Consider the following 12,450-nt stretch of genomic DNA (forward strand, 5'->3'; position numbering starts at 1 on the left):
AGCTCCATATTGATCTGGTACTCCCTGTATATAGCTCCACATTGTTCTGCTACTCCCTGTATATACTGTAGCTCCACATTGATCTGGAACTCCCTGTATATACTGTAGCTCCACATTGATCTGGTACTCCCTGTATATACTGTAGCTGCACATTGATCTGGTACTGGTACTTCTTGTATATAGCTCCACATTGATCTGGTACTGGTACTTCTTGTATATACTGTAGCTGCACATTGATCTGGTACTGGTACTCCCTGTATATAGCTGCACATTGATCTGGTACTGCTACTTCTTGTATATAGCTCCACATTGATCTGGTACTCCCTGTATATACTGTAGCTGCACATTGATCTGGTACTCCCTGTATATACTGTAGCTGAACATTGATCTGGTACTGGTACTTCTTTTATATAGCTCCACATTGATCTGGTACTGGTACTTCTTGTATATACTGTAGCTGCACATTGATCTGGTACTGGTACTCCCTGTATATAGCTGCACATTGATCTGGTACTGCTACTTCTTGTATATAGCTCCACATTGATCTGGTACTCCCTGTATATACTGTAGCTCCACATTGATCTGGAACTCCCTGTATATACTGTAGCTCCACATTGATCTGGTACTCCCTGTATATACTGTAGCTGCACATTGATCTGGTACTCCCTGTATATACTGTAGCTCCACATTGATCTGGTACTCCCTGTATATAGCTCCACATTGATCTGGTACTCCCTGTATATACTGTAGCTCCACATTGATCTGGTACTTCCTGTATATACTGTAGCTCCACATTGATCTGGTACTCCCTGTATATACTGTAGCTCCACATTGATCTGGTACTTCCTGTATATACTGTAGCTCCACATTGATCTGGTACTTCCTGTATATACTGTAGCTCCACATTGATCTGGTACTCCCTGTATATACTGTAGCTCCACATTGATCTGGTACTTCCTGTATATACTGTAGCTCCACATTGATCTGGTACTTCCTGTATATACTGTAGCTCCACATTGATCTTGTACTGGTACTCCCTGTATATACTGTAGCTCCACATTGATCTGGTACTTCCTGTATATACTGTAGCTCCACATTGATCTGGTACTGGTACTCCCTGTATATAGCTCCACATTGTTCTGGTACTTCCTGTATATACTGTAGCTCCACATTGATCTGGTACTGGTACTCCCTGTATATACTGTAGCTCCACATTGATCTGGTACTGGTACTCCCTGTATATACTGTAGCTCCACATTGATCTGGTACTGGTACTCCCTGTATATACTGTAGCTCCACATTGATCTGGTACTGGTACTCCCTGTATATACTGTAGCTCCACATTGATCTGGTACTGGTACTCCCTGTATATACTGTAGCTCCACATAGCTTCATTCTTGTGTTTTTTTATTCCTCTGGTTACTCTTTTATTATTATTTTTTAACTCTGCTTTGTGGGAAAGGGTTGTAAGTAAGCCTTTCACCCGTTGTATTTGGCGCATGTGACAAATACGATTTGATTTACCCTTGTCCACTCTCCATTCTCTCCTGCCCCTCCCCTCCATTCTCATCTCCTCCATTTTCCTCTTCTCCATTCTCCTCTCCTGCCTCCTCCTCCATTCTCCTCCCCTCCCCTTTCCTCTCCTGCCCCCTCCTCCATTCTCCTCCCCTCTCCTCTCCTACACCTCTTCCATTCTCCTCCCCTCTCCTCTCCTGTCCCCTCTTCCATTCTCCTTCCCTCTCCTCTCCTGCCCTCTCTTCCCCTCTCCTCTCCATTCTCCTAATCTCTTTCAACTCTGTATCACTAATTTACTGTGGCCAATCTTCAACCCTGCTGTATGCTTCTCCATATTCATGAGTCGTTTCATATTTAACTAGATCAAACAGACCTGCTAGCTGCAGCTACAGTTGCTTGCTGTAGTATTCCACAATATATTTGCACCAGCAGTAAAGTATAGTTGTGGTGCCTGGTCAGTTATAACTTCACTAGTATGTGTACACCCCTTCAAATTAGTGGATTCAGCTATTTCAGCCACATAAAATCCGAGTACACCGCCATGCAACCTCCATAGACAAACATTGGCAGTAGAATGGCCCGTGCTGAAGAGCTCAGTGACTTTCAACGTGGCACCGTCATATGATGCCACCTTTCCAACAAGTCATAGGATGCCCCGGTCAACTGTAAGTGTTGTTATTGTGTAGTGGAAACGTATAGTTGTGATGCCTGATCAGTTATAACTATGTAGGTAGCATCAGTCAGCGATAGACAATAATACTGGGAGTCAGTTATGATCGATTTTACTTCAATTGAATTACCTTGAAGCGGAGTTTTGGGGTCAACCATTTCACTACAACTTTACTTTATGAAGTACTGAAACTGCAGTCTTACCTAGGGTATTGTGCATAGTGCCTACAGGAAGTATTTACTGTTTTGTTTTGTCACTGGCCTATGCACAATGCCCTATAATATCAAAGTGGAATTATGTTTTTCGAAATGTATATACATTAATAAAGAATGAAAAGCTGTAATGTCTTGAGTCAGTCAATATTCTACCTCTTTGTTATGGCAAGCCTAAATAAGTTCAGGAGTAAAAATGTGCTTAACAAGTTACATAATAAGTTGCATGGACAAACTCTGTGTGCAATAGTAGTGTTTAACATGATTTTTGAATGACTACCTCATTTCTGTACCCGACACATACAATTACCTGTAAGGTCCCTCAGTCGAGCAATGAATTTCAAACACAGATTCAAGAACAAAGACCAGGGAGGTTTTCCAATGCCTCGCAAAGAAGGGCACCGATTGGTTGAATATTGAATATTTTTTATTTATTTTACCTAGGCAAGTCAGTTAAGAACATGACAGCCTACCCCAGCCAAACCCTAACCCAGACAACACTGGCGCCAATTGTGCAACCACTCTCCCAATCACAGACAGTTGTGTTACAGCCTGGAATCCAACCAGGGTCTGTAGTGACACCTCTAGCACTGAGATGCAGTGCCTTAGACCACTGCGCCACTCGGGAGCCCCATAGGACATATCCCTTTGAGCACGGTGAAGTTATTGATTACACTTTGGATGGTGTATCAATACACCCAGTCACTACAAAGATATAGGCGTTCTTCCTAACTCAGTTGCCGGAGAGGAAAGAAACCGCTCAGGGATTTCATCATGAAGCCAATGGAGATTTTAAAATACTTTAATGGCTGTGATAGGAGAACTGAGGATGGATCAACAACATTGTAGTTACTCCACAATACTAACCTAATTGACAGAGTGAAAAGAAGGAAGCCTGTACAGAATACAAATATTCCAAAATGCATCCTGTTTACAACAAGGCACTAAAGTAATACTGCAAAAAATGTGGCAAAGCGATTCACTTTTGTCCTGAATACAAAGTGTTATGTTTGGGGCAAATTCAATACAACGACACTACTGAGTACCGCTCTCCATATTTTCAAGCATAAGTGGTGGCTGCATCATGTTATGGGTATGCTTGTAATCGTTAAGGACTTAAACGTTTTTCAATAAACGGAATGGAGCTAAGCACAGGCAAACCTGGTTAAGTCTGCTTTCCACTAGACACTGGGAGATTAATTCACCTTTCAACACGACAAAAACCTAAAACACAAGACCAAATCTAGACAGGAGTTGCTTACCAAGAAAACAGTGAATGTTCCTGAGTGGCCGAGTTACAGTTTTAACTTAAATCTACTTGGAAATCTATGGCAAGACCTGAAAATGGTTGTCTAGCAATGAACCAATTTAACAGAGCTTGAATATTTTTTTTAAAGTGTAATGGGCAAATGTTGCACAATCCAGGTGTGGAAAACTCTTAGAGACTTAGGGAGAGGTTGAAATGTACACAATAGTTACCCAGAGGAAAATGGGGGAGGGTCATGCTTTTTCAATTTCAGTCAGGGGGAGGGTTTAGTATTTGTTTGATTTAGTCCAGGCGAGGATCATGTCATTTGTAATCAATTAAATGTCATATTACTCAGGGTTTGAGAATGAGTTGTTCATTATAGTATCTCGTGTGCCCGATGATGCCCTTCATCCCTGATTCTCTGCTGGGTGCCCCTAGTGTGGTCTATATCAGCCTTTCTCAAACCTGGTTCGTTAGCCTGCTGGTTAAATACGTTCTACAGAACTTCACAGGGTGGTGGAAGTGTACGGTGATGAGCTTGATGCTCCTTTCCAATAAATATTGAGGGTCTTATTCCTGTGACATGATGATAGACGCTTGACTGCTGTTTGACAAATAAAAATAATAGCGCTGTTATCCATAATAATTTCATAATGTAGGTTGCGTACCTGCACTGTATCTGCAATCTGTTGAGCTGTTGGCTAGAGCGTACATACCAAGACCAGAGTGGGCACACTTGCTATATAACGCAATTTTGTTTGTGACAAACCCATGAGTAGAGTTGAAAATGAGATGGAAACCCATTTCAATTGTATTTTTCTTTCGGTACATGGGAATTTTACCTGAAATGTTATTTTTATATGCACAACGTCATCACGCACAGACTTTTATCCGTAATAAGTCAGTTTGATGGAAACACATTGCTGGTGGGTAAATTCACATTTTATTTTATGCAGATTTCAGAATATTTGCATAAAAATCTGTCGCAAATTGGATGGAAACCAAGCTAGTGACATTCAGAGGCTGCGCTACAACTTTCTATAGCCAAGGACGAGGAGACAAACATTTACTTTGCTTGGGAAGTAATGATTCCCATAGCAGTATGATATTGACGTCCGACATTTCAACAGGCTATTTATTAAACAACATACCAACTCTAAATCAGTCAGGAGCAAGCAAGGTAGGCTAAGAAGGAATGAAAATGAATTGTTTTAGGCTATATTATTATTTAAAGGCTATAGCCTGCCATTTAAGAACTCAACTGTGAAGCATTTGTGATACTCGCAGTAGCGCTCAGCATTTCAACACATCAACAACAACACATCAACAACAACACATCAACAACAACACATCAACAACAACACATCAACAACAACACATCAACAACAACACATCAACAACAACACATCAACAACAGCACTTCAACAACATGCCTATACATTTTGCATTTAGGTCGTATAAATTGAAATGTAAAAAAATAATTACTTAGAATTAAATAATAATTAAACAAAAAAATGACAATTTAATCCATTTTAATCCCACTTTTGTAACACAACAAAATGTGGAAAAAGTCAAGGAATGTGAATGCTTTCAGAAGGCACTGTATGCAATTCAATGTTGTTTTCTCAGTTCAATCGGTTTTGGTTGCAAAAGAGTGGAAAGGGGAGGTATATCCTTTGACTATGGCAAGTTAAAGAACATTCTTTCACCATTGATGGCATAAAGAATCAACATGAAAACCATGCTTTCACTATATATTTTTCAAGGTCAGAGTCAAACGCATAAGCTGTTTTTTTTAAGGCATGTACAATACCTTACATGATGGTTAATTTAAAAGCCTGCATAGGACATCAACGTTGACCTTCTTTCAGCCTGCTGCTATTAAACAGCAAGGTTATCCGGAGAGATTGAAGGAGTTGAACGCCCCGTAAAGCTTCCCCATCTTCTGTATCTCTTTCTTGCTCTCTATTGTTTTTCTCATCTTTCATTATTGTTATTTTTATGGCTCAGCAGTGTGGCGCTTTTTTGTCTGTGGACAGCTTGAACATAAGAGACTGACAGTGTGTCTCAAAAGAGCGTTGTATAGATATGGAGACAAGATGTTGATATTTCTATCACTTCGTGTTCAAACAGGGCGATGCCTATCGTCCACCTGTAACTTACAATACCAGTGTGTATAGTAACACATGTATCCTCCATCTTCTGTGTGTGTGTGTGTGTGTGCTCCCCAGGTCGTCCCCTACCTCCCACACCTTCGTCCAGCCTGCTACCCCCCGCCCCACCTCCACCCACCGGTCCATCCCATCCTGCCCCCCCAGCCATCAGGGAGTGCCAAGTGCCCCTGCTGGACAGCCGCTCCCCCCACGTCATGCTGGACCCCCCTCCTGACGACGAATTCTCCCCTAATTCATACCTACTCCGGGCCTGCGCCCCTCCATCCCAACCCCCCTCTGCGGGTAAGACCTCTTCCCAAGCCAATGTACTGTACAGTATCGTAGATCTACCATGGAATCTCTCTCTGTCTCTATTCGCTGTGGTTCGGGAATGGATACATATCTCTGCAACAATCTGTTGAATAGTTTAAATGTAGATTTCCAACCAAAAAAAGTGAGTGAATGGTAAATGATAAAGCCACATCGTTGAAGGTAAAGGACATTCTACAATGATCATTTGTAATGTAAAAATGATAATGACCCTTGATCTCCTTTAAAAATAACTAACTTGCTTCAGGTATAATATCAAATGTATCTGTTAAGATTTCATTAATTGATATACTGCATTTCCAAATACTGTGTTTTTCACACAAAAAAAGAAGTAGTCGTTTAGGATCTTCATAAAAATAGGAAAGAGTTTTGAAAGCAACTCATTTATTTTTTATTTAAATTTAGCCACTTGTGTGCCGCCCTATGGGACTCCCGATCACGGTCAGTTGTGATACAGCCCGGGATCAAACCAGGGTCTGTAGTGACGCCTCTATCACTGCAATGCAGTGCCTTAGACCGCTGCGCCACTCGGGAGGCCAATCAGAATGTATTATTTCCATATTAATAACAACCATTCCATAGTAAATTAGGAAACCTAATCATTGACTCAGTTTCTAGCTGTGCATGTGAGACTGGTTGCATATTAAATAGGCACACATTTAGGGTTTGTATTTCCACTGGTCTCCGTGGTTTATTGGATAAAATGAAGAGAGCTTGTTAGTGTACATTATTTAAATAATAGACATACATTTTAATTGGCTAAGAATATGTTACTTATCAAGTGGAAATGTAGTGTTTATTTTCAATTCAAAGAATGCAAACTGGTGAAATTACCAATGCTTTGGAAATTGATAAATATCCATGTATTGGAATTGTGGTTTAATTCATTATTATTTCATTGAATTGTTAGATTGAATTGAGTCTGAAATACATAAATATGCTTGATATATATGTTTATATATATTTATATATCCACAGTATGAGGTTTGAATAATACTGTGAAAATTATAATGCCCTTTTTAGTGTAAGAGCTGTTTTAAAAGAACACCTGAAATTTCTGCTTGTTTTGGTGTGATGGAGTTTTGGCCTGCCTGGTCACATCACCAGGTGGTAAATTAGTAAATGTACCAATAAGAAAGAGTTCCAAACAACTCTACCCAATAACAGCTAGTTTTCAGTTTTCCCCTCCCAACTCAAACCACTCCCAGACAGTCCAGACAAAATTGTTGCTTGAGTAATTGTTCTTTGTTAAGAAGCACATTTTATTTCCTTTTGACCATTTTAATTTAAAACTATCACTGTAAGTAAGGTACTTAATTGTTACGCAGATATTTTTTTTAGATATTGAGATAAAAACGTCAGCATAGACCCTTAAAGATGCTATATCGCTCCACCATTTCCTGTTTGCTAAAATTCTAATAGTTCGCCTAATTTCCGTTTATGTGACAAAACAAGCAGTCATTGTGTAGAGTATCATTGTACCATCTAAACCAATGTGAAATATATTTTCCATAACCCAAATTATGTATTTTCAGCTGTTTGAAACTGGTGTACAAAGCCGAGAGTAAAAGAAGCAAAAAAATGAAACTTAAGACCAGGAAACATACAAATAGCTTACATAGAACAGATCTACCGCTTCTTAGACTTGCTTTCAATGAGAATGACAGATCTATAGCACACAGTTCTACAATATTCAAAATCATTATTCATTAGAAATGGTGTGGAAATAGGCCCACTTAATTCATTTTCATATTCTCTGCCCGTAATAGCTTTACCTTTTGTGCGCTACCATGAACAAGCAAGAAAATTGTGCGTCTTTGAGTATGCTTTCTTTCCAAACACGGTGATTGCAGCTGTTAGTTTTTTTTTCTAATCACGTCGGCATTCAGAATGAGACTTCCTAGGTGACTGAATTCTCCTCAGTGGGAGAGGACGGTGAAAGGAAAGGATTTCAGATGATTACTGCGACGTCACACAGAGACTCGGCTTGTAGCCGGAGCTACAGACTGGGGGAGAGCTTTGTCTGGGTTTCCAATGGTTGCTCTCACTCTTTTTGTGTTTTTTTTCTTTCTGACTGTACATTCAACACTATTGATATATTCCTTGTGTATTTATGTCTAAAACGTGGAAGCACAGCTTTTGGCTATTGTGGATTCGTGTTGCATAGTTCTGGGACTACGATTTTCTATATATTTTATTTTTTTTACATACCAGTGAATATTCCCTTAATGTATTGTGAAGAAATTATGTACTGTAGGTTATATAATTATCTTGCCAGGGCACTTAAATGAATTGACTAAAAATAGCACATTTTTACATAGATTATTTGACATTTTTTAGGGGGTGTTGGAACACTGCTCATTCTAAACGGAAATATGACATTTTTGAAATGCAGTACATTTGAATTCCATTGTATAGCCCATTGGTCAGTTTGTCTTTACACAATATATTTCCAACCCGCTGCGTCTGTGAGCCACATTATGGAGTAACACAAGTAGGAATTTTACATTCAATCAAATTTTCCCGTTTATGGTTCCGATTTAGCAGGTATCAGACACTTTTGTGTCCGAAGTTTATAGTGAAGTGCGACAGGCTCTTTCTTCTGTAGACCTGCTCCTTGAAGTGTTTTCTTCTGTTCCACATCATCCCAAAGCCTTTGAAGTTGAAAGGCCACTGACTCCCATTGTTGGGGGTCATGTGGTTTCCTCCTTGAATAGATTGAGATGACACCTCACTAAATCGGAGAGAGAAAATATATATTCTCCGTGCTTGGTCACTCTGGCTCTTTCTAATCAATATGAAGTACATTTTCTGTGAAAGGGCAATCAGGAGAGCTTTTACTCTGACCAATAACTGTCAATAATCCACATAATCATAGAATTAAGACAACATACTGAAGCATGATGGGAATTAATGGCAGGAAAGCTGTGAAAGAGATCTCCATCCTCTTCTATGGATCTGAATTGGTAAGTGGGGGCGGGGGGGGGGTCAGAATTAGAGAGCGACGTGATTATAGCCAATTTCAAACGGGCTCAAATTGGTTTACTTTTTCCGAGGAGCCACGTCAATCATGGCGAAACTAACCATATTGTACTTCACCTTCTGTGTTCGGTCTGACACACCAGTGACAGGTGTCATAACATATTGATTGAGGAATCAGCAATTGGATTTTCATTATGGTAGCCTGTGCGTCTTGTTTTCAACAGATACACATAGTGGTAGATACCCTAGTCATAGTTATCTTGTCCAGGTCGCAGTTGTAAATGAGAACTTGTTCTCAACTAGCTTACCTGGTTAAATAAAGGTGAAATAAAAAAATAAATAGACTGTTCTTTCTGCTACCGCAGGGCAAGCGGTACCGGAGCGCCAAGTCTAGGTCCAAGAGGCTTCTAAACAGCTTCTACCCCCAAGCCATAAGATTCCTGAACATCTAATCAAGTGGCTACCCAGACAATTTGCATTGACCCCCCCTGTTATGCTGCTGCTACTCTCTGTTATTATCTATGTATAGTCACTTTAATAACTCTACCTACATGTACATATTACCTCAATTACCTCGACTAACCGGTGTCCCCGCACATTGACTCTGTACCGTTACCCCCTGTATATAGTCTCCACATTGACTCTGTACCGTTACCCCCTGTATATAGCCTCCACATTGACTCTGTACCGTTACCCCCTGTATATAGCCTCCACATTGAATCTGTACCGGTACCCCCTGTAAATAGCCTCCACATTGACTCTGTACTGGTACCCCCTGTATATAGCCTCCACATTGACTCTGTACCGTTACGCCCTGTATATAGCCTCCACATTGACTCTGTACCGTAACACCCTGTAAATAGCCTCCACATTGACTCTGTACCGTTACCCCCTGTATATAGCCTCCACATTGACTCTGTACCGTAACACCCTGTATATAGCCTCCACATTGACTCTGTACCGTAACACCCTGTATATAGCCTCCACATTGTTATTTTACTGCTGCTCTTTAATTATTTCTTACTTTTTGGGGGCAATTTTTTTTTAAACTGCATTGTTGGTTAAGGGCTTGTAAGTAAGTATTTCACAGTAAGGTTTATACCGGTACAGAGTCAATGTGGAGACTATATACAGGGGGTAACGGTACAGAGTCAATTTGGCGCATGTGACGAATAAAGTTTGATTTGATTTAATACGATATTCCTATTAATGATTGTGTTGGGTTATGCATTACTGCATGGACTTTCTGCTCTTAGAGGGGCCGTGTTTCTGGAAATGGGAGTGTAACATTTCTTCACGCTGTGTTTTGCATTAGGCCTAAGTGTGGAAAAGAGTCAGACAGATATAATCAGCGCAGATTAGAGTAGTTTAGTAAACAGCAAAATGCAGCAACTAGAGGTTAATTTGGTGAAAATATGTGCAATTTTCCAGTGCTCATGCTGCTTAAGTGTCGACATATTCTAATACAAAATGGTTAGGTTACTCTTAAAATATGCTGTACTGCATATTACAGAGTGTTGGATCTCTCATTGTTCACCTGCCACCACCTATCACATACCACATCAACAAAAACTAAAAAAGAACAGTTACCTTTATCACTAGCATTAATTTAGTTCCTTAATTTAGAAAATAGTAACAATATGATATTTTGGTATACCTACAGTAAATGTAAGTAAATATCTTTTGAATTATAAAAAAAATGTTTAAGGGCAATTCTGCCATTTTTCAACCTCATATTCATTATCTCCAGCGTCGTGCCAGTGTCTACATACAGTACCAGTCAAAAGTTTGGACACACCTACTCATCAAGAGTGTGTAAAGTGTTCAAAGGGTGGCTACTTTGAAGAATCTCAAATATAAAATATATAAACACTTTTTTGGTTACTACATGATTCCATATGTGTTATTTCCTAGTTTTGATGTCTTCACTATTATTCTACAATGTAGAAAATAGTAAAAAATAAAGAAAAACCCTTGAATGAGTAGCTGTGTCCAGACTTTTGACTGGTACTGTATGCGAAAAACGGTGCTTTTCTATGATCTGGGGTTAAAAATATTAACAAAACTAAAAATACACACAAGATAGGATTAAAAGTAAGAAAAACAGGGATTTTCGAAACCTACAACAAGTTTTTAGCCAGAGGGAGTGTATTTTCTGGCTCCCCACACCACCACGAATCTCATAGTGTTTGAAAATCACTATTTAAAAATGTTATAACTTTTGATGATGTCATCAGGTAGAACTTTTTTACTTTCTATTTGTATTTTCTAAAAAAACACAAAAATGCGCCATTTTCACATTATAGACACTGGTATTGTGCTGGAGGTAATGAAAATGAGTTTGAAAAGTGGAGGAATTTCCCTTTAATATATTTTTGTTGCTCATTTTCATCAATTAGTGCACAATAGTTTCAGTAAGTAATTCAATAGAAGTGGTCACAATAGACTTAATGTATTCTGTTTAGAAATATAATTAAGTGATAATGCCCAAGAAGCCGGTGTTTGGAGGATATATTGGCACGGGTGTTGTTTGGCCCGAGACGTTGTCGAGACAGTAAGGTTTAAACAAATCTCCGTTGTTGAAAACTAAATGTTAGTCTAAAAGAAATGTGAGATAATGTCTAGATGCTTTTTTATAGTGAAGATGAAGTTTATAAATTCCTTGCCTGGGCTGATGAAACAGTGAATTGCTCAGTCAGATGGAACAGAGTAAATAGGCCTTTTAACATCATAGATTTAGCCGGTGGTAACTTGTGGAATAGACACCGGCTGGAATGCGCTTTTAACCAATCAGCATTCAGGATTAGACCTACTTGTTTTATAAATAGGCTCGTAGAAAAGACATGATGAAGCACCATAATATAAAGGTTTCTGTATTTTATTGACTCAATCATGGCACTCAAACAACCAAAGTGCATATTGAAATATTAAAAAAATAAAAAAATTAGCTCCTGTTATTTACAAATGTATTTAAAATATGTAAATTGGTATGTTTCTGAAATAAGCAAAGAATACTTCAATTTATCTCAGGCCACCCTTTACTCATCACATGCAATAAAATCTATCCAAGTCAGCCTGGTGGTTAAAATAACATAGATAGATTTTTCCATGGTATCAAATGTGAATACTTATAGGTATCACCAAGCGGCATGTCTACGGCATGAAAAATAATTTCACCACAGCCTTATGGAAGTTGATGGCCTGGCACTGTAGTATAAATATGCTTTAATATGATTCTATGCTTCCCACCTCATCCTGTTTGGGAGTCGGAAATTCTATTTTTTGACTAAACACAATTAGCCCAGATTGTTAAGACAGGGAGTCACATGAATTTACAAT

At 39.1% G+C, this 12,450-nt stretch overlaps 1 protein-coding gene across 3 annotated transcripts in view; it reads left to right on the forward strand.

Annotated features, from left to right (window-relative positions):
• LOC115153919 (teneurin-2) overlaps positions 1–12,450 on the forward strand; it is a 363,296-nt gene that overhangs the window by 252,867 nt on the left and 97,979 nt on the right. The window contains exon 4 of one of the 3 annotated variants that reach the window (XM_029699598.1): positions 5,878–6,102. The exons of the other annotated variants lie outside the window; for them this stretch is intronic. Coding sequence (XP_029555458.1) covers positions 5,878–6,102 — 225 coding nt within the window. The remainder of the gene's footprint in view (positions 1–5,877; positions 6,103–12,450) is intronic. 3 annotated transcript variants of the gene reach the window in all.

This window comes from Salmo trutta, chromosome 19 (genome assembly GCF_901001165.1).
Source record: "Salmo trutta chromosome 19, fSalTru1.1, whole genome shotgun sequence".
NCBI classification, from domain to species: Eukaryota; Metazoa; Chordata; class Actinopteri; order Salmoniformes; family Salmonidae; genus Salmo; species Salmo trutta.